This window comes from Malaclemys terrapin, chromosome 2 (assembly GCF_027887155.1).
Source record: "Malaclemys terrapin pileata isolate rMalTer1 chromosome 2, rMalTer1.hap1, whole genome shotgun sequence".
NCBI classification, from domain to species: Eukaryota; Metazoa; Chordata; order Testudines; family Emydidae; genus Malaclemys; species Malaclemys terrapin.
In genome coordinates this window covers 55,219,768-55,243,854 of record NC_071506.1, presented here as the reverse complement: position 1 = coordinate 55,243,854, position 24,087 = coordinate 55,219,768, and the positions used below count along the sequence as shown (strand labels likewise).

At 38.9% G+C, this 24,087-nt stretch overlaps 1 protein-coding gene across 1 annotated transcript in view; it reads left to right on the top strand.

The window, feature by feature from the left end:
• Positions 1-22,966, top strand: part of CRISPLD1 (cysteine rich secretory protein LCCL domain containing 1) — a 59,686-nt gene extending 36,720 nt beyond the window's left edge. Inside the window, 10 exon segments of the mRNA XM_054021030.1 lie at positions 789-968; positions 1,070-1,130; positions 1,254-1,320; positions 2,317-2,447; positions 7,334-7,377; positions 7,466-7,538; positions 9,790-9,865; positions 19,131-19,261; positions 21,451-21,467; positions 21,470-22,966. Of these exon segments, the coding sequence (XP_053877005.1) occupies positions 789-968; positions 1,070-1,130; positions 1,254-1,320; positions 2,317-2,447; positions 7,334-7,377; positions 7,466-7,538; positions 9,790-9,865; positions 19,131-19,261; positions 21,451-21,467; positions 21,470-21,522 (833 nt within the window). The 3' untranslated portion in view covers positions 21,523-22,966.
• The last annotated feature ends 1,121 nt before the right edge of the window (positions 22,967-24,087 follow it).

Below are 24,087 nucleotides of genomic sequence, written 5' to 3'. Positions count from 1 at the left end.
AAAAAGAACATATTCATTCCAGTAAAATGCCAGCTTGCATCATTATTATCTTCTGTATTTTTCAAAATTGTATTAATTACATTTTGTAACATTAGAATGAAGCATATTATGGGGCTTATATTTCTTTTTTTATATATATATATGTGACTTTGAAAATTACTTACATTAATACTTTTGAAAAGTAAGATTACTGAATACAGTTCTTCAGCTGTTCAACTGGGTCACAGTTGAGTGCCTAAATCTAGGTACCTAAATAAGGGACTTACGCTCAGATGTGAACACCTTTGAAAATTAGGATCCTTATTAACTTACCTAGAAAAGGGCCTAATTTAAGGTGGACATAGATTTAGAAGCCCAATTTCTTTAATTATAGCAAGCTGCACTTAAAAGGTTGGTTAGGTAGCATCATGTGAAGAAATACCACTATTGGTATATGGATTCCCTCATGACAGAGGGAAGTTACCGCAATAGAAATATTGCCAGCACGTTCACACTTAAAACTATGCTGTCAGTGCTACAAAGTGAGCAAGACATCCATGTAAGACACCAGTAAAGTATATGGTGTATGTTACCAAACATCAGCTATTCATCTAGCTGATGAATCCCATGAGTCAATGGAAGGATCAAATTTTTCATTTTATTCATCTCTTTTTAAACCGTTCCATGAAAACAAAATATTAAAAGCATGAATATTCACAAAAGTTGCCACATTTATGTCAGTGCCGTTTACAAAAACGGACTAAAAGCTGTTCTGAGAAATTATTTGTCTCATTCATTCACTAAAACAGAGGGTTCAGACAGGCATTACTCCCCTCATGAGCCAGAGGAGGAAACCAACGAGATTGAACGGCAGCAATCCAAAGCACAGGATAGAACATCACAGAGTCGATCCAGGACCCATTCACCTGCAGGCTCTACAAGGAGCGATGATAGTGAGAGAAATGAAGTAATAAGCACACAACAAATGTGTAAGGAGTTTGCATTTTTTTTCATATGCCAACTAATTTGAACCAAGTGGTACAAAAAGCATTCTAAAACATTTTAATTAAACTGGCTTTTTGTTATTTAGCTCAGATTGTTTCTTGTGAAGTAAGGCTAAGAGACCAGTGCAAAGGGACAACTTGCAATAGGTATGATACATTCTACAGTTTGTCTATCTGAGATTATTCTAAACAGTTGTGTGTATGTTAACTAAAATATTTTCCCTGTTGCAATCATAGGATCTGAAACCAATTTGTATTTTAAATCTCTAGGTATGAATGTCCTGCTGGCTGCTTGGATAGTAAGGGCAAAGTGATTGGAAGTGTTCATTATGAAATGGTAAATATATATATATATTTTTTTAAATTGAGTTTAGTATAGATATAATTAATGAAATTCTGTCTTTTTAATTTGGAATATTAGCTAAAATGTGTTATCAGCAAGAATGCATTCTGAAGAAGTCTATACTCAGAAAAGTAAAAAGCCTACTGCAAATTAAGGTAGCCTCAACCTGCTCTAGATTTGTTCCTGCACTTCTGAACATGTAATTTTTGGGTATATAATACCTCACATTTTTCCACATAAGCAGGATTTGTGTGTGCAGATCATTTAGACAGCTATAAATCTGTACAAATGCTGTTTACGATTTTGTGGGTGTATATTTATAGGCTGCTTTTGGGACTATGGGTCTAGATGTATAAATTTAATCCTTCGTTTTAAATATCTGGTCCTTCAGCTTTATTCTGTTGCATATCATTGTGGGGCACTAAAACAAAAGGGAGGAAACAATAGACAGTATGAAAACATACGCTTTCATTCTGAGTTATAGGAAAATGACATTTTCTTCATGTGGGGTGGTGGCTGTCCCAACTACATTAAGCTCAATAGGAATGTCTGTGGAGGCTTCAGCCCCAGCCGGTAATGCTACCTATGCTAAGTTTGGTAAGGGCTGGATTCAGGACCATGCTCCTACCGCTTTGCCTCGCTTTGAGGGCACAAGAAGCCAAAAAGTGGTTTCACTGGCTACCTCTGTGTAGGGGAATCCCCAAGTGGTGAAGGCCTCATGTAGTGACTCACCACTCACCCTCCCAGTCCCCATAGGGTGTGGGCAGGAAAAAAATGGTGGATTTGCTACTATATGTGACTGATCCCTGGCTTTTGGAATAGCTTGATGGGCATGAGGACTGCAAGGCATAAGATTGAGTAGCTTTAACAAATGCAAATATTGGATATTGGACACAGTTGTAATGAAGAACTGCCTTTTCACATTTAAAATATAATGGAAAATAATTGTTTCACCTGATGTGGAAATGATTTTCTTGCTCCATTTTTTAGCAATCCAGCATTTGTAGAGCTGCCATACATTATGGTATTCTAGACAACGATGGTGGTTGGGTTGATATCACTAGGCAAGGAAGGAAAAACTATTTCATCAAATCTTATAGAAATGGCATTCAGTCAATTGGGTAAGTCCAAGATTACTGATACTTTGAGTGCTTACAACTAAAATGTGTGATGTTTCCAATATATTGCACTTTTTTTTCACCTGAAATAAGTCACAATAATAGTTTTCCCATATACTTTTTTTCATCCTGAAGGATCTGAAAGCATCGTAAAAATGACACATTCTGGAATATAGGTATCATTCTGAAAGTGTAGCCATTCTTAAGAGCATACTGCAAAATGACAAAACAGCTATCGGCTAGGAAGTGACAAAAATGCTATATCAAATAGAAGAGGCAGGGAAAATATATAATGGTTGCCCTTGGCAATTATGTCAGATAGTCAGACCTGAAGAAGAGCTCTGTGTAAACTAAAGCTTGTCTCTCTTACCAACAGAAGTTGGCCCAATAAAAGATATTAACTCACCCCCTCCCTCTTGTCTCTCAAATAGCTAAATTAATATTTATGATTAAATTACCTCAATATTTGCAGCATTCATCTATTTCTGATACAAATGTAAAGATGTACCTACAAAGGAACAGTGCATACTGAAATTGAGTTAAGGCAGGTCTATGCTACAGCTGGGATTGACGTTCTGAGATTGATCCATCGGCGGTCGATTTATCAGGTCTAGTAAAGACCGACCAAATCGACTGCAGATCGCTCTCCAATCAACCCCTGTACTCTACCCCTGAAGAGAAGAGTAAGGTAAATCAACGGGAGATGCAGACCCCGCAGTAACTTGACCTAGGTAGGTCAACTCCAGCTATGTTATTCACGTAGCTGGAGTTGCGTAGCATAGGTTGACTTATCGCAGTAGTGTAGACATAGCCTGAGTTGAAATGATCTGCTCATCCTGTGTAACACTGGTACTGTAATGCTTTTTTAAGGACTAACCATGGCAGTGCTGCCTAATTTTAGGAGATTAATAATATTGTTTATACAATATGGGTTACAGGCTCACCAAATAATCTGATCAGAAGATAATAAGGTTCTTGTCCCTGAATCAGGCTACACAGAGTTTGCAAGGACCCTCGGGATGTATGACAAGGGCACTCATACTGAGAACAAAATACAGCCTTAAAGACTTTTATTGAGATAAAAGTAATCAAATAGAAATCAAATGGAAAATCATCAGAATTACAAAGGCAATAATATTGTTTTAGAGATACATGTGATATATACTGGAAAGGTTTCTAGATTAGCATACTCACACCTTTCCTTGATAACCTGGTGGAAAGAGACAAAGGACCAGCCTTGCCTCTTGCATGCTAAGAGAGTCCAATGGTTCAGGTTCCTCAGTTCTCAAATGGGTGGTGAATAACTTAGGAGAAGCTAGAGCTAAAAAGCTATAGAAAGACTATAGAAGCTAACTTAGAGTTTGACTCCACTGAGTAACTTGAGAACTAAGAATTAAGAACTAACAATTAGGAATTAAGAAACAACTACAAACTAATGAACTAACTGAACAATGATGAACTGCCCTTTAATATGGGGGTTACCCTTCATATAGAACCTGAGCACTATGTGTCCTCCTTCCATGTCCAAACTGAATTTCCTCACCCACAAAGTATCAGGGTACATGTACTCTATAGGCTGGCATGTTTGAACATATTAATGACATATTCATACCTATTAATGACCATTCACTCATTCTCACATCTGTTATTTCTGGCTGAACCGGTTATTTCCATGTTCTTTGGGTTGTACCTGCAAAGTTTAAAGAGGGTATGAACTTAGGTAGCCCCTACCTATACCAACTTGATTGAGCAACCTCACTTATCTATGTTAAAGGTCACAAATATATATATCTCCTTTCTGCTTTAGCTCATCATCACCTATCTAGGCTAAAGGTCTCGAACGTATGGATGCTAACTTGCCTTAACTCAACATACAGGATGTGGCCTGTAGTTTCTTTGAGTTATGGCCAAAAATACTCTAGTACAAATCTGTAAACCTATTATAATAAAACAAATAATCAAACCCATAAGAAAAGCTATATAAGCAAGCAAACAGGCTAGCCCTGTAGGGCTACAGTAGGCAGAATATTCTATAATAATTAGCTAAACTGGAATTTTCCCAGGATACTGGAGCACATCCCTCTCTGCTGTTCTGAAGAGTGCTATGGGATCTTTAATAACCATAAGAAATTGTATTTAGAAGTGAATCACTCCTACTACGTGCTCACATAAAACACGAAAGTACAGCTATTTAAGTAAATGTTTAACAGTTTCCTTACAAGGCTAAGTATCTGTATGTGAAACTTCAGGCAAATTTACAATTCTGTACTTGGCACAACCTTTTACATTTGCTAGTGATAGGATAACTTAAAACACTCTGGAGGTCTGATTCAGAAATGTGTGGCAAAGTTTGGATCCTTATCTGGAGACTTGTTGGAGTGATTGTACAGGAAAGCAGGTCCAACTACTTCTCAACTTGTAAAAGAAAACAAAAAATGTGGTGGGTGGGAATGGAGGATATAGTCTGCCAGGGTTCAACTATGGCACAACATCAGTACTAACTCTTTAGAATACTAAGAGGTTAATGTTACTTCAGTGTTAATATTAACAAAGTAGGGTTCACCCTAGCATATTATGATAAATTGTCAGTTGCTGTTTTTGTTCATGTCTATCTTATATAAACCGGGATGTGGAGTGGATTGAGCCTGGCCTCTGACCCCACAACAGGCCAGTGAGGTGCACACAGGCTGGTACAGCTGAACCAGCACAGAGGAGAAATCCCAGTTTACTTTCCACTTAATACAAGGAGAAGCAGGGGCAAGACTGGGTCTGAGTTCTCATCCTGCTCTAATGTGCTGCTCCTTACTCAGGCTGGATTGCCACATGCAAATCTAGTTGTTTGTTTCTCAGTGATGCAAACCTGAAAGAAGATGAAACAGCATGTGATTAGCCAGAAGACATTACTTGCAGTGTGAATATTTGTAATACTGAACTCGCTCCCAATACTGGTATTTTTAACCATAGAAGATATCGAAAAGAAAATCCTACAAACCATAACTGACTTTATATAGCATGTGGGAATGTAATCTAATACTACTTTCCCTACCTTGGTAAGGGAAAATGCAATAATGTCCAGCTATTCACATGCTTCTGTGTGTATCGAATAGTGTGCAGTATTGAAAAGTCCAGAGCAGGGTTACAGTGCTAAACTAGGGATTGGACAGAATGTCATGTGAGGAAAGGTTTCCTGAGGTAAGGCCCGTTTGTCTGGCTCACTCTGTAGTTTGCATCAGCCATGCAGCATAAAGAGGACAGAAACTGGCTTCGTCTTCACAGGTGGAGATTATCCCAGTATGGAGGAACCTCCAGCAAGCATACAGCCAACATAGCTGACTGTTACCCAATTTTCCTTCAGCCCTTGATGTGCAGGGTGGGAGCATGGTTAGAATGCACTTTGCCCAGTCAGTCTCCAACTGGCAGAAGTCCCCTTGCATGCCCTAGCCAGATGGTATAGATTAGAGCAGACTCCAGGTCTATCTAATCTATGTCGGGGCAGGGGCCATGGTAGAGACAGCCATAGGAGCTATGAACAGCCCCTTGTTGCTCTCTCTGCTGTGCCCAGTGGTGATCAAGCTAGCATGCCAAAAATAGAAGTGTAGTTGTGGCAGCAGGAGGGGCTAGCTGCCCCAAGTCTGTACTTAGGGTCTTGGACAGGACCATACTTAGGGCAGGCAGCCCCTTCTGCCACTTCCACCACTACAGCTACACTTCTATTTTTAGTGCTCTAACTCAATCAAAGCACCAGTATGTCTACTCAAGCTGAAAATTATACCTTCCAGCTTGAATGTCGACACATCCTGAGTGTGTTAGATGGTCAAGATGAAGCTAGACTTGAAATCAGACTAAATTTTTCCATTTTTTCCCTCTATTGGGGTTCACCTTGACGAGCTAGCACATGTTAAAATACAACTTTCCCTGTCTATGCCACCACCTTTATCCTAGTCTAGGTGTACCCTAAGGGAGCAAGGATCCAAACTATTCATATAATAGGTTAAAACCAACATCTTGTATTGCAACTGGAGGCAAATTGGAAGACGGTGGTGACTTTAGAGCACATGTGCAATTACCATCCAATAGGAATAAATAAATTAAATAAGCAGGCAAACCATTCCAAGTTCAGGATGTAGCCCAACAAAAACACATCACAGTAATCCATTCTGGAGATGACTAAGGATTCATCCCCTCCTTTAGTAATTAAACTTACCAAAGTCAAACAAGGTCATTTACTTCTTGGTTAAGGGTGTTGTAAAAAACCCAAAGATTTTAGGACTAGATCCCTTGAGATGAAGAAGTAATGAAGGAAAGTACTGACCAGTTATTAGATAAAAGTTCAGAGACAGGAAAAGGAATTTACATTTCTGATGACCATGTAATTATTAATAAAAAGAAAATTGGTATCCTTTTTGCTGACCTGATGATACCAGTAACAAACTGAATGTAAAAGCAGAAATGAATCTGAAAAACAATGTTCCAGATTCTGACACTGGTTTTGACTGAACGGCATCCTGTGCCTGCATGATGCTAATGCTGTGGTTAGGTCCTTAATGAGGAAACAGTCAATGGATGCTTCTGCTGATTGGCACTTCTGACTAAAACAGAATCACGGAACCCGATTACATTAGCTGTTATTGTACTGTCAAATGAAGTCATTGACAATGTAGGAAATTCAGAGCTTAACACATCTTTGTGCTAATCATTGATTTCATACTGAATTTCACTGTGAATGTAAACTAAATGTAGTAATTGTAGTGAACATGCAGGGATTCCATACTTGGGGTCTAAACTAGTGGATTCCAATGAAGCATAATCATTGTTGGGCCTATGTTTGGAAATCAATTAAATACATTGTTTGATTGTTGACTTTTTCTTTTATTTCTTCTTTCTGTTAGCAAATATCAGTCTGCTAATTCCTTCACAGTCTCCAAAGTAACAGGTTAGCATTTATTTATATATTATCTTCATCATACATTGGACTGTATTTTGACTGCATATATCTATTAGTTTGTGTTTTATTTCTTCAGTTCAAGCGATCACCTGTGAAACAACAGTGGAACAGCTATGCCCATTTCAAAAACCAGCCTCGCATTGCCCAAGGTAAAAGTCTTGAATCTTTCTGTCATATCAAAGCACAAAGAAATAGTCTTTTTTTGTCAAAGGTATTGAGCACCCACTATCGTTACCGATGTTAGTGGGAGCTGTTGGTACTCAGCACCTTTAAAAATCTGGCCACAAATGTTTTGCTTGTCTTTCAGTCTCTGGTTTAAGAACACTGTCAGCTAGTAAATACATTCTGAGGAGAGGAGGATCTGTATACTTTTATTTATTTTAAATAAAGGATCTTTTACACTTTCTATAGCACATGAGTCTTTTTGCACTTTTGAGAAGTGTGGCCTAGTGGTATTCCATTCTATATTACGGACTTGCTGTGTGCCTTGGGCAATGGACTTCTGAGCCTCAGTTTACTCCTCTGTAAATAGATATCATGAAAGGGTCTGACACAGCCCTGTGTCTTAGGTGTTGTTTGTTTGGTTGGGTTTTTTTGGAGAATAGTAGGTCAGGAAAATATTTATGTTTACAAAGAAATATTAATAGATTGGTAAAGTAGCCCATGGTGAGAATCCTGTGTATAAGCCAATTTATAGCTTTCAGCAAAATGTGTGAGCAGTGTATTTGAACTGTGTATTTGAAATCAACATTTTCACTCTTTGAAAGAAGACTGTGCCTCACTAGTTTGAGGAAGGAAACCTGTAACAGTTCTTAAAACCGTAGATGAGTCAGAGGTAAATACAGTGTAGCATGATTTACCGTGAGATTGGAGATAGCCACAAGAGTAGTTTTATAGCTGTCCTACAGTCAATAGAGGAAGCAAACACAAAGCTAGAACTGCTAAGAAAACATCCCATAATGTAGCATTTGGGACCTTGGACTCATGTGGTGTTTGGCTATAGCTGCATAGTCTTGCTGGATAAGGTGTAGAAATAAGTAAATGAATGAAATGCAGGAATGGATGGCGCAAATCCCATCCTTATACCCATCTTTCTTCTCTCTTGTTACTACACAATATAATACATTCTGAAGTGAAAAAATAGAAGCCATTTTTAGGAAAACATTTAAAAATAAAATCCTGAAGTCAAAGAGTGACAAAGAGATCAGTTTTAAAAACTCCAAAGCAAAGTCCGATCCAACACTGTCTGGGTGCCCTGGACACACATCTAAAAAACACAACCCAGCAAGTTACAAGCAGCAATAAATTGTGGCAACAGCACTTCTCCTCCATGGTCTCCCAACCACGCTTCATATACTAATCACAGGTGACACAGGCATTAATCACAATGGCAAGGTCTGCCTTCAAGAGGAAAGGCTGTAGCAGAATGGCCAGGCACAGATTGGAGAAAGGTAGTCTTGGTCTCTGTTCCTAGTTGATCATCCAGAAGCAGCTAGGAGTCTAACCACAACCCCAGATCACAACCTTTGGTCACAGATGTTGGAGGAACTGATATAACTTCCAGCTTTTGTGCTTCCTTCCTCCAACCCCCACATCACCTCCATAGTCTCATGGCAAAGTTTCATCCAGCTCACTCTTACCCAGGCCCCAGAGGTGCCTAGACACTGGGAAAGGCATTTGTTTGTTCTGTCTGGATTGGATGCAATAGAGATGGCTGTCATCAGCACAGTGAAAATAATTTAGCCGCTGTTTTTTTTTAACTCACTTTCCTAACGGTCTTGCACGCGCATTGAATAATAAGAGGGAACCAAGCAGATCCTTGTGGCACTCCAAATATATATCATAAAGGGGTCTGACACAACTCTGTGTTGTTTCATTGGGGAGGTCTGGGGTTGGAGGATAGTAGGTCAGGGAAATATTTGTTTACAAAGAAATATTAATAGATTGGTAAAGTAGGGCATGGTGAGTATCTTGTTTATAAGTCAATTTATAGCTTTCAGCAAAATGTGTAAGCTGTTTCTTTGAAGCCAACATTTTCACTCATCAAAAGAAGCTTATGTCTCAATATTTTGAGGAAGGAAAGCTGTAACGGTTCCTCAGGGCAGAGGCAGTAGTTGCCCAGCATTGCCCTTTGGGTGTTCTTTGTCAGAAAAGCCCAGAGCTACTGAAGTCCTCCACCACCCACTCTTGCCAGGGACCAGAAGTGCATCAATAACGCCTATTAGTCCATAGCATCAATGCTAGCTGATCGATCTAATATCATCAGTATGGATACCTTATCTTTATCCATCACTGAATTCATTGAGTGTCAAATCTTGAAGCCCAGTTTAATGAAATAACATGTGGTATTGTAATATTGTAGTTACATTCTTAAAATGTATGTTTGTGTTCAATTTTCAGAGTGTATTGTCCTCGCAACTGTATGCAGGCAAACCCACACTATGCTCGTGTAATTGGAACTCAAATTTATTCTGATGTAAGTAGCATGATTTATTCAAGCATATTCATAAATGTGGATGATGAAATAATGGAATATACAATGAGAGGATATTATATAGTGTGACAGTTCAGGCCTGATCCTATGTACCTCATGCACTCAAAGACCAAAGTTTTCAAACTTGGATACCTAGTGTTAGGCATGTTTACTGGCCTGATTTGAGCACACACAGCTCCCACAGAATTCAGTGGTACTCAGCTCCTCTAAAAATCAGTGCCTTGCATGGTGTCAAGTATCAGGGGGTAGCCGTGTTAGTCTGTATCTACAAAAACAACAAGGAGTCTGGTGGCACCTTAAAGACTAACAGATTTATTTGGGCATAAGCTTTCGTGAGTAAAAACCTCACTTCTTCGGATGCATCCGAAGAAGTGTTTTTCTAAAAATCAGGACAATTACTTGGTGCCTAAGTATAGAGTTACATGCCTTACTATAGGCACCCAAACTTGAAAATTTTGGTCAAAATTGCCACTGACTTGTATGACATGAGCAATGAATGAAGGGTTAGACCCTTAATGACCCTTTCCAGATACAAACATATTTTCTAGACTCCAGTGAAACAAAATACCATGTTATTATAAAAATAAATATACATAATCCAATTATTTTGGACGTATCTCAGTAATGTACAGTCACATATTTGTAGCAGTCTTCAAAATTATAAATAAGACTTTCTGATGGAAAGCAAAAGAATACCATAAAGCTATTTTTGGAAATCTGAAACTGAAATCTATTTCTCTGTCATCTCTTTTTCTCCAGTGGGAGTACAGTACCCATTCATTGTTGTTGGAGAATGGCCCCTGAATACTGAGATGCTGACAGTTATTCATGTTTAATTCTTTTTAAAGAATGTTTGAAGCATGTTTTCAAACATACAGCATGAAAGTCATCCCCCAGCTCCCCCCACTCTCTCTCTCTCACATACATATATGCTTGGCGTGGGTGGAGTTCATCCACCAGAAGCAGAGCACAGCTCCATTTCCCCTTTTTGAATACTATTTAGCCCTTGTCACTGTAGGGTTCCTGGTCACAAAATCTGTATATGGTGACTGCTCTTCCAATCCCCCCAAAAGCTCTCCTGATGGCAGAGCTGGAACTGGCACAGATTCCACTCCTCTCTGTTCACAATGTGCTTATATGACTGTACCCCCTGCACTCGTATACGTTCCCCTTGGGGGTTCATATTGTTTCTCACTGGGCTCATGAGAGGGTTGAGGTGAGGATCTCTCCTACTTTGTGTGGAAAGGGGGATTGGATTTCTCTATGATACTTTTCCTCCTGGACCTAGCGATGGGATCTCTGAATGGGCTAGGCCCACACAGTGAATGGACTAGGGGTTGAATCAGAGGATGGGGACACACATGATCCTCCCTCTGGTCCTGCAGAAAATAGTCAAAAAAGTTAGTTCAGACACGAGACTGTGTTTTCTCCTGATTCTTCGCAGTGTCACTTGGTGCCACCTTGGCACAGAGGGGTCTCTGGTAATGCAACTCTGTTTGAGCCATGATAATTCAATCTTATATTATGGGAGAGCCCAAGGTCCCCAGGTAGAGCCCAAGGTCCCTAAGCAGGACCACATTGTGTTGGGTGCTGTACAAACATGGAAAAGAGGCAGTTCTTGCCCTGAAGTGCTTACAGTCTAAGATGCAGACAATGGATAGGGCCAGAGCATACAACATGCAAACAAATGGACCTGGTGAAGATTGGCCTGGCTTTATTATACACATGTATAGTATTTTTTTTTAATTGAGATTAGAGGTACTGAAAAATGGTGTAGGGAAGGGAAGACCCATGATGGCAAGCAGTCAGCAGAGCTGCAAGGAGCTAGTATGAGTGCAGGCCCATCCACAAGATCAACTGTGTTTTGGAGTAGTATTACTATGGAAGCAAACACCACTGATTGGACAATGGAGGGGGGTCTCCTCAAGGAATTCTTCATGGGAAATCTAATGAAAAGTCCCCTTCCATGGATTTGAATACGAGGGAAAATCTGGGCCCAGGATATTGGATAGAGAACTTTTGTGGCATGAATGTCACTTAAAAAGAATTGCATGAATCTTCTCCAAAAAGTGGAAATGAGGTCAAATTACAAAGGATTAATATTTAAAAAAAAAAACTATACAAGCATGTAGGGACAAAACTAGAAAGACCAGGGCACAAAATGATATTAAACTAGCTAGAGACAATCTATAAATACATTAGAAGCAAGAGGAAGGATGCAAGGATGGGTAGGCCCATTATTCAACTCAACTAAGAAGGAAAGACAATAACAGAAAATGTGGAAATGGAAGAGGTGCTAAATGACTTTTTTTCTTTCTTTTTTCACCAAAAAGGTTACTAGTGATCAGATGTCTAACATAGTGAATGCCAGTGAAAATGAGATAGGATCTGAGGCTAAAATAGGGAAAGAACAAGTTAAAAATTACTTAGACAACTTAGATATCTTCAAGTTGGCAGGGCCTAGAATACTCACAGAGCTGGCTGAAGAGTTATTTGAGCCATGGAAAACTCATGGAAGGCTGGAGAGATTCCAGTAGACTGGAAGAGGGCAAATATAATGCCAATCTGTAAAAGGGGGAATAAGGACAACTCCGGGAATTACAGACCAGTCAGCTTAACTTCAGTACCAGAAAGATAATAGAGCAAATAATCAAGCAATCAATTTGCAAACACCTAGAAGATAACAAGGTAATAAGTAACAGTCAACGTGGATTTGTCAAGAACAAATCATGTCAAACCAACCTAATAGCTTTCTTTGACAGGGTAAAAAGCCTCATGGATGGGGGGGAAGCAGTAGATGTGGTATATCTTGACTTTAGTAAGGCTTTTGATACTGTCTCACATGACCATCTCATAAATAAACTAGGGAAATATAGCCTAGATGGAACCACTATAAGGTGGGTGCATAAGTAGTTGGAAAACCATTCCAAGAGAAACAAGATAGACCAAGTTTTAGACCAATTGACTTTGACAAAGTTCCTCTTTATCTATCGAGTCCAATTTTGTTCAGTTAATCATTTGGATTATACTCATTAGGCATTAAAATTGTCTACATTTTTACCAATTATGATACCTGGCAACACTTTCCTAGTTTTACCTTCAGTTTAATTGTTAATTGTTTAAAAATAGGTGGGAACTCTTCTTCACCTTAGTCTATGATCCTTTAAACTGAACTGCTTTTTGACTTTCTAACAAACCAAATCCATTTCCAAAACATCAATTTTTCAGTAAGAAAACCAATGGATTTTCCTTTATCTATCTATTTTGAGGAGAAAGTTGTTGCAGCAGAGCAGAGGTGCTACTCGGAGTTGCGTTGTTTTGCTATAATATGCAGGGGACTTTAGATACAGACTGCACACTGTTTCTAACCTGTGTAGGATTTTTACATAGGAGGAGATATGCTTAGTCTTGGAGCAGGCAGCAGGGGGGAAGTAGGGAGGATACTGTGTTCCTCTGTCATCTGTCCAGAGAGCAGCAATGGGTTAGCTGCAGAGGAAGCAGTTCACCGTTTTCCCAGTAAGAGGCATTAGCCTGCATATTTAATCAGACCTCAGTAGTGTGATGACAAATAGCTGACCAAGGTGATGATACTCAAACACTTTAAAGCACTTGGAAATCTATGGATGAAAAGCACTATATAAGTACTAATCATTATTATGAGAAAGAAGTAATACTTAGTAAATAACTTGGGCTCCCACCTTGCAAACACTGATGTACATGAGTAACTTTACATATGGGAGTAGTCCCTTCAGTTCAGTACATCTCACTGAGTTATTCATGTGCATGTTTATTAGTATGTATGTCAACAGGGGAAATGGAAAAGTGTGTGCCTTTTGAGGAAGGAATTACTTTCAGCTCCTCAGTAGCAGTCTGAAGTCAATGCCCTGGGGTCAAGATGAGTTACAGGAGATTATCCTGTTAGAGGATAAACACTAATTTCTACTTCCCTCATTCAAGCAAGAAGTCCCATTGATCTCAAAAGGCCAAATCCTGTGCGCTTTACTCAGAAGTAGTCCCAAATAGCCTCTAATTAGTCTCCTAAGAGTTCTGCTTTTAAACAATTTGCTTTCTCAACATTCATCCATGTTGTACAGAAATATTTGCAGCCATGTTGCTGGGAAAAATGCATCCATTGTGCAAAAGAAATAAAAGGTTTTGCAAACCTGTTTTTGCAGCATTCGTGAAGCTCTAATTAAGACTTTTTTTTTATACTAGCTAGGGTAGAAGGTTGAAAATACTGCTACACAGCAGGCTGAGCAAAGTGTTTTATTCTTAAATTGATTTAGAAAATTTTGGTTCTGATCCCATTCTCCCTGGATCTAAGCAGGGACGAATCTGAATCCTCCATGGTGCCCCACAAAATTTTTGCTATTTTCTTCTCTTACCATTTCCGTCAAGCTCTGAGGTTACAGTGACTGCCCCTAATCTTGATGAGATTGCTAGTCATTGCATTACCCTCTGCTCTGCCAGCAGTACCAGTCTATTTGTCAGCTTTTCCCACAAATTAACATAAAACCGTGTACTTGTGCACAGTTGTCAGTAACCACATGCGTGTTTCTGTCACTGTTACTCATCCTCCCTTCCCCTGTACCCTCCATTGGTTTGTGCAGCCTCTTGTTTTGTCTTATCTTAAAATAGATTATGAGTGCTTTGAGGCAGGGAGTGACTCTTACTCTGTGTACGTACAGTGCTAGGACAGTGAGGTTCAATGCTAAATAGGGCCTCTGGGCACTATCATAATGTAGATAATAAATAACTATAGTATATGCCACTCTCACAACAGCTTCCTGCTTTCCACTCATGGGAGCAGGAAGTCCATGCTTTCAGTTTCCCCTATTCCAATTATCTAAGGCTCAGAGCCTTATTTCTGGCATTTTGATATTATGCCTTATGCCACAGAACTTTTTAACAATATTTGCACTTCAACAAACAGTTCAATGTTGACTTTGGTGTTTGCAAAAGGTGTAAGATTTGCAGAAAATTGAGTCAGATGAGGACTGAGGTGAACTGTCAAAGCTTTCTGGAGATGCTTTTGAAGCACCTACGTGTACAGTGACTGGCTTTTGTCACTGCTGTTAGTCCCTGATTCCGAGCACCAAATACACCTACAGAATAAAGAGAGACTTCTGAAGTTGCCAAATTATCACTTGTTTCACACTTAGAATTTGTTTTGATAAAAGATTTGATGGGCCCAGTTCATGCCTGGTATGACTCCATTGACAATGATGACTCAGTGTGATCTTAGCTACATCCCACATATCTTCTCTCAAAATAAACTCTTAGCAAATTCCTGTTTCATCATCTTATTTTCATTCCAGGCATCACTTCCCTGAGAACAGTCTCTTGTGATAGAGAATCCTGTGGTAATATTTTTGAGTCAATCACAAATGTTAAAAAGTGGGTTAGATCCTCAGCTGATGTAAATCAGCCCAGCTCCATTGACTACAGAAATTAAAGGAGCTATGCCGATTTACACTAGCTCAGGGTCTGGCTCATATTTATAAATGTTTTTGCTTCAGTTAACTACATGGAAATACTTTTCCTAATATCTTCGAATAATTGTCCATAGCATTCTGCCGAGAGAAAAACAGAACTGTTAGCAATACTATCTGTTATAAAGGACATTGGGAACAATTGCCATTTGTGAAAGGGAGGCTTGTGGGTAAAGTGCCTTTGCAGAGTAATGCTATGCTGTGGTATTTTGCTGAGTAGCAAAAGAGGGAAAATGATTAAACAGCTTGGTATTCAGATTCTATGACCTGTTAAAAACTGACAAATATCAGAGAGTTCACTGCACACCGATGAAGTAAGGTCATATAATGCTGTATGAAATGTTTGTTACTTTAAAAATGCATGATGTTGCCTTATATATGTTTTGGGCTGAGATAATATCTGAATTAAAGCAACAGCTCAAAGCTACTGATGGAGACTTCCAGGGAGAAGTATGCCTTTAAAGCTGCTAATAAAATGACTTTGCTAAGTAATATTTAGAAACAGAAAATAAACCTGTGGGGGTGAAATCGTGGCCCCACTGAAATCAATGGGAATATTGCCATTGACTTCAATATGGCCAGGAATTCACCCAAAATGTTTACCCAAGAATGGCTGGACAAGATGTTAGATGATCTGACCCTTCAAAATAGGAAACATCCCCCTATTTAAAATAAATTTATTTCAATACAAAAATTAGTTAAGAACTAAGACTGAAGGTCCAGTTAACACCCAGAATTAAATGACACCTCCTTTAGAAAACTTTATAAATTTGTCCCATATCCTCACCTCTTGCATCAGCCCACAGAGCAGGCCAGGACATCAGGGTAATCAAGCTCCTCATTCAAGCCCTCATCCCATGTCTTCACTACTGTAACCTCCTATTTTCTGGCCTTAACTACTGCATATTTGCATCCGTCAAGTCTATTCAGCTTTAGCTGCTGCTAAAACCAACTTCTTGACTCATTATTCTGACCACATAAACCCCACCTTTGAGTCTCCCACTGGCTTTCTCTTCCCACTGTATAAGCTTCTTGTCCATATTTTTAACACCCCAAATATCATATCCCCATTCCACCTTACTGATCTAGTAACCTATTGTGATGTCCGCTCTGCCAGTGTTCCTAACCTTTACCATCCACCCTTCAGCTTCTCCCTTAAACACCTCCAAGCTTTCTCCCACACTCTCCCTTTTGCTTAGGGAAAAACACACTGATAAAATCCAAGGAGCCATTATCTTCCTTCAGATCCTTCTGGAGCATTCACCTCTGCCATGATACCTACAAAATCCATCCTGCTTGTCATGCTTAGACAGGTGACAAGCTGTGGCCTTTCCTCTTCTTCTACTTTCCTTTTCCTACTCCCTTCCTCACTTCCTCTAATGCCAATTAAAATCAAAACAAGCAAATGAACCCCTTAAAATACATGTAACTACCTGGGCCAATTCTTCACCGTACTCATTTGCACCATATTCATTGTGGTACATTGCATTCACATCCCCTACCCTTCATTTGTATCTTTAGATTGTAAATCCTTCAGTACAAGGATTGTCTCTCTTCTGTTTTTGTATGACACCGAGCACAATGGGACCCCAATCCTAACTGGGGTCTTTGGGAACTACCATAATATTAATATTTAAGAGCAGCAATAGCCCTAAATAATTTAAATTAGTCTCTTGATTACTGGCTGCCAGGTTGGGAATACAGCAAAATTCTAAGGCTGTTAAGGAGGAAGGAAAGAAAGGTACTGAATAATATAAACTGTATCCCCTCTGGCTTGTTTAAGAGCTGCAGTCAGTCATTCTGAGGAGGAAAACTTAAAAGGGCCTTTGGATAAACTTTGTCAAAGTTATATTCTCAGAAATTTTGTGACATTAATGGACTGACTATATAACAGTGAAACTGGCAACTTCAATGGTTGGAATAGGAGTTGGAAAATAATTGCTATTTTCAATTCCTGTATTTTATATAGCATTTAGATTATAAAATAACTACAGTTACAGATATATGTTGTTCCAATTATAGCTGGAAGGTAATGCAAGCCTTGTTTAAACTGGTCTTTCAATGTTGATATTTATACTGGTTACGTTTTTAATGTTGATTCTGTGGAATCCTCTTACAGTGAAGACATTTTTTTTCTTCTTTACAAAACAGCTTGGTTATAGATGGAGATTCCCTGTACCTGGAGTTGCAAATTGCACAGTGCTGTGCATTGAAACAAATAAAGACTCATCTTCTACAGTATAAATGGAGTTTCACTAGATCTGCAGTTCGCTGAAAATAGCATTAAGTTATTAAAAGTTTTAAGTAATTAAAAAGAGAGATTACCAATTCTCTGAGTAATTGACTACTCTTTTTTAGCATTATCCTGTTTCATATCACTTTGGGACATTAAAACGAAGTGAAGGACTGGTGAAGGGAAACCGATGTGGTGGTGGCTTCAGCTTCCTCCTGCAAAACACCACATCAGTTTCCCTTCATCAGTCCTTCACTAATCTATGTACATCCTGGTGTTGGCAAAGCACCAGGATGTATATGCAGATGGGTATAGATTATTCTATACCATTGATCTTGAAGTGCTGTTAACTCACCTGCCAATCTCATGGCAGTAGATGGAGCTGGTCTTCAGTGGCATTGTTCTTTTTCTCTCAGGGCGTTCTCTACAGGTAGTTGTAGGCAATTGCTCCTCTTCCCAAAGAGTTCTCAAATGCAGAGTACCATTCTGTCTCCCCTCCATTCCTGTAAAAATGGGGCTGGTAGGAACATTAGTGATGAGGCCTCTGGTTCAGAGTTTTCAATATGCGGATGGCACCTAACTCTGTCTCTATATCATCTGATTGAGATGAAGTAGTTCAGCTCCTCAATCAATGTCTAGTGGAGATTTGGGCATGCATGAGAGCACTCTGAAGCTCTACCCAGACAAGACTGAGGTGATAATGGCGGTTTGGGGAAAGAGCAAGAGGAGCTGGCAGAAGGAACATCATCCACTTTGATGGAAGGAGTATGTCTGTCATTAGTGTTTGCAATTTAGGAGTGATTTCAGATGCAGACCTTACCACTGTTATCCAGGCTTTTGTTACCTCTCAAGGTTTGACTATTGCAACATGCTCTACATAGGGCTACCCCTTAAAAACATTTGGAGACTGAAGCTGGCACTTATTGAATGGGGCATCTTTCTGGGAGACTTGCTGTCCATTGGTCTCTGGCTGGAGTTTATGGTATTGGTTATAAACTTTAAAGCCCTGGAACTGGCCTACCCAAGGGACCACCTGTCTTGCTGTTTTTTATGGCATAACCATTAATTCTTATTGAGGACAGACTATCTGAGTGCGATGTTGCCACTGCAGCAGTCAGCAGGGGCACTTGAGCTGGATCCCCTCATTATAAAAGTGAGGGGGGGCGCTGACAGGACATCCCTGTGAGGGCTGCAGGACTCTGGAACTTTTTCTCCCCTCCTTTCACACCTTGGTCCTAAATATCCTGAATTTGGTGACTTTCCAGACATGTGGTGAAAAAGATACCTTGTTCTCTGGACAAAGCTAATGGGGACTGGTGGCCTGCTGGCCAGCCAGCTGAGTTCCTGTGGAATGTATTTCAGTGCTGCTGAGGATAAATTTAATTGCATTTATTATATGACTAATTATGATAAGGTATCTAGAGCCATAGATATGCTTATTTATTATTATTTGTAAATCTAAAAGTTAATGAAAAATATAATAGAACTAATGCAAACAAAAACTCTTCTGTTCTTTTCTCAGGTGTCTAGTATCTGCCGGGCAGCAGTACATGCTGGAGTAGTTCGCAACCAAGGAGGCTATGTTGATGTTATGCCAGTAGATAAAAGGAAGGTGTACATCGCCTCCTTTCAAAATGGAATATTTTCAGAAAGGTAAAAAGCTCAGTTTAAAAGACTGTTGTTTTCCCTTCTCCTAGTAATGCATGCCATCATTTTCAGATTCTTGCACTAAGTCTCTGTGTGTGGTGAGGTTAAGGTGTGTGTGTGTGTGTGTGTGTGTGTGCTTGAAAGCTAAATAAATAGGCTAACATGGGTGATTTACAGGGTTGTGTAAGAGTCACAATGACTGGAGAAGCTGCGGTACCAGAACTGCCTGTCTCCTCTAAGCTCATAAATCATAACCCTAAAAAGCTGCTTATAAATCAAAACGACTCTTGTTTATTGATCCTGTGGCAAATAATGCAATGTTTGCTAAGAAAATTACCTTTGCCTCCTTTTACATTTTTTAGATAAGTGATTCATTCATTTTAGGTGAGTGGGATTTGGAATGGTCCAGTACTTGCTGTTTATATGGCACCCTCTTATTGAGGGTGGATTATATGAATGGCCATTAACTTTTTGCATATCTTTGTGTCAATAAGCATAGTCTACAAATGATACAGACAACAGATTAACGTATAGCATGATTTCCTAAGACATACAGATGTGTATCTGAGTCTTTTAAAATCACTTACCATTATATAGTACCTTCTGTGATGACATGTGCCAGCATATTTCCAGTTAATTTGAAGCTCTGAAATATTTTTCCGGGTTCTATCAGAACAAAATTTTGACTTTACAGTATTCTTGGTACATCCCATTCACAATCATGAAGCTAATTGTGAACTCTGGAGTTGCAAACACTGTGCCAGATCGTCCCTTATACAAGAATTACATGCATGTGGAAAAGAAGAAAAAGCGAGAATGACTGTATAGCCTAGTGGTAAGGGTGCTCAATTGGGAGGCCCAAATTCATGTCCCTGCTTCAAGCACTATTTATTTATACATAGTGGAATAGCTCCGCAAGGTGAGATTAAGACAGCCTCCCCTGCAAGAATCTTCCATAGCCCAGGGACTACAGCTCTCAGCTATACCACTCACTTGGGATGTGGGAGACCCAAGTTCAAGTCCCTTCTTCACATGGGGAGGGTGTTTGAATTCAGGTCTCCCACAGCCCAGCTAAGTGCCCTAAACATTGGGTTATAAGGTGGGTACTGCCTCCCTTCTAATTTTATGACTGGCACCTAAGTCCCCCCCAAAAATAAATTTGCCCAAAACTATTCTGTGAATTTGTCAAATTAGTGACAATTTTGGGGTCAACCAAAACTTCATTTTATGGTAAATAAACAATATGTCTGAAAAATTTTGCCCCAGTCTAACTGTGATTCGTATTTGATTAATTGCCTGGATTTTATGTGTGCAGAAAAAAATGCTAATGGGCACTATTAACCCATTGCAGCCTTTTAACAGTTTATTAAAGTAAATAGATATCAGTTGTGTGGTCCATGTAAACGATGCGTCAGGTATTTAATAACACAGAAGAACCTGCATTGCTAATCCATATCCCCAGGCGAGAGGCATTTATAAAGTAAAAACTAATGTTTCAAAGCACGTATAGCAGTTGTGCAACCAGTTTCAAATGGAAAGAAGCCAAGATAATGGCTCCAGTGTGCCATCTGACTCGGGACTGTTGTCCTACAGAACCTGCAGTTTGTCCTACAGAACCATGACACTGTTCAGCTATGAGGTTGAAAGAACAGCAAAACTAAGCAGTTCTGCTATCACTAATGTTTACAAAACAGCATTAATTCCATAAATTGTACCCTCCAGTTCTGTAATAATTGACTAGAAATAATTGACACATTCAAAGCTTTCCCCTAAATATTAGTATTCACTTTATTTGTTTTGTTAATAAGCATTTCTTTTGAAATAAAGAGCATCAGTGGTAGAGCTGTTACTATAAATTATTTTATTTCTGGCAGAAAGTTCTATCGTTCTGATAAATTAACCCAATCCTGCTCCCATTGGAATGAATAGCAGAGTTATATAGCAACTTTGCCATTGACTTCAAGAAGAACAGAAGTAGGCCCTTACTCAGAATTCTCTAAAACCTACTTGCAATATGTCATATAGCGAAATATGGCCTGAATCAACATTCCTCCTGCACAAAATAATTTGCAGGATCAGAGCCTAAGAGCCCAGTCAATGAGAGTTCTGGACTCAGAGGGCTTGCATCAGTTCCTAAGAGTGAATTGGAGTGTTGTGGTCTTATAAATAACCTCTGGGATGGTTTTATTTTTCAGTTTACAGAATCCTCCAGGAGGCAAGGCTTTCAGAATATTTGCCGTTGTCTGAGTCCAGTTACTAAAGAGTAAAAAAAACAAAATAAACTGCAACCAGAGCACTTGGAAGAGGATAATAAAGATCACTTAGTATACTTCCTAAAGTTTGTGTAAAGCTGTAACATTATTGTACAGAAGATATCAACTATTTTCCGCCAAAAGACTTTCAGCTGCATGTAAATCTTAATGGAGAAAAATCTGGAAAATTAAACATGGGAGAAAATGCATTTGAAAAACTACAATGATATATAACAATTTTTTGAATCCTGTGTTAAATATTGCTATATTTTCTTAGCAGTTATCCTATACAGTTAATTCAAATCTCATAAATGTTCTACATTTTTTATCTGAATACATTATTATATGGTGCTTTATGTATGCCACTAACAATAACTTAAAAACTACACCATGGATAGACCAGTGATTTTATATCCAATTTACATTAAAAAATAGCCATCCCAATAAATTGACACAATAAATCATGCCTGTAAGTCAGAAGTATAACACTTTTTATGATTTACTCTAGCAATAACCAACCTAAAAGAAGAGCTGGAGTGTTTTATAGTTTACACTAATTATTAGACAAATATCAAGATTTTTTTAAAAATTGGAAATGGATACGACCATTAAAATGTGTTCCTTTAAAGAAACATTTTTTGTTAAGAACGATCAATTTACATTTTTTTTTTATTTTCTAAATTAAATTTGATAATAAACACACTGTTATTGGATGTTGATAACTCAGTCAGTTCAAATAACCAGACACTGAAAGATCATTTTCACACTGAGAGGAGGAATAAACTGAAATGATTAAGTTCCCGACTCTGCAAACTCACACAAGCTTTACTTTAAGCCTGTGACTAGTTTCATTGAGTTCAGTGGCCTTCCTCACGGGAATAAAGTTAACCACATGCATAAGTAATTGAAAATTTCAGGCCTTAAACTGTACATGGTATCTGTGTACTACACATAGATTTGAGGGTGAACAGTCAACACAATCTCTACACTGTTAAGAAAATGGTAACAAGGCCAATCCCCCTTACTTCTCACAACCTGGCGGATACTCCTGCAGGCCAGGATGTATAGCAGTATGGAGCCTAATGAAGATTTACTCATTTATTGCCTCACCATTTCCTTTTAATTCATTTATGGTGAATAGCCTTATGCATTAATTTTACCATATTATGGTATATGAAGAAAATATAATGGTGATACTATGTTTCTTTCTATGAAAAGTGTATTGTGCTTTAAGACTGAAAAGCTGTTGAACTTTATTTTTGGTGTTTTTGTTTCTGCTGATGGATTTATTATTTCTTTCTAACTTGTAAACTTATTGGTATTCTTCATATTTCAGAGTATTAATTTCTGTCCTTTGTTTTGCTACATGTACTACCTCATGTAGTTAGGCAAGCCTTGTTAGTTTTTTAATCAGTTTTGAATAAAATTAATTTACATAGTAACTGTAAAATTGGCAATCTTTATTTTTTTCCCCACAGAAAATGTATGTTTGTCCTAGCTCAAGAAAAAAAATACCAGCTACATAAAGTTTACTTTTGTTGCTGACCAAAACATTGCAAGTGGTTTGTATGACATGGCTATAGAAAGAAGTTGAGGTTTTAAAAGCTGGCTAGGCCATTTAGCTGCATAGCTCCCATCAATTATACTGGAAGTTGTAAGGATAAGTCCACTAGTTGGTTTGGAAAGTCACAATCAGGATATATGGGATTAGGCTTCTTTATAGTACAGTCTGTATCAGGAAACTGACTTTGTAAAAAATGCCACCACTTTACTCAATCCATCTACTTCCTTTATATGTGGTTAAATGGAATTTCACTAGTGCAAAGAGGCCCAAACAAGAAAATTCCTGGTAATATCTGTTTATAGTTCTTACAAATTTAAGGTTTTAATACTTTTTTTTTAATTCTCATAAATCCTACAGAACTCATACAGCTATGGAAGAATGAAATGGAGTCTTTTCTGTCTTGCATTTCGTCAGCAAATTGTTCACTAAGTTCTGATTACACAATATTTACTGATGATAATCGCGATCTCTAGGCCACAAAGAACTCAGCTTGGCTTTCAGACTCAAGGTTCTGGTTTGAAGAGCTGACAGTTAGCAAAAGTCATTATTTGTAATAATTTTGGTGGGATTTTTGTTAGAGCCCCTCCTTGGGATGGATTGTGAGGTGAATTCCTCCAACCCCCACAGTTGCTGTCACCCCTCCTTTTTTCTATCTGTTCTTTCTGTCACTTTCCTTCTGGTCAACTTTTTGCTCTTCTGTGTGATGTTGCTGACTCTTCTCTCCCCTCTGTTTTCTCTAACCCCCCTCCCCGTTCAGCAGAAGGCTACGTGAGGCAGGGCACCACTGAGTGCACCCAAGCCTGAGCTGAATACCAAGGAAGCAGAGAAGAGAAGCTTGGGCTGCAGGGGGAGGGGCTGCCACCCTGTATATGGGAGTGGCTCCTGTAACCAGCCTTAGGAGTAGCTCTATAACAGGGCAGTTGCCTCCCACCCCTTGCAGCCTCAGGTGGCTCTGCAGCACTCTTCCTCTTTTTCTCTTCTCTCCTGGGGGCTCCTCAATAATTCACCATCACAAT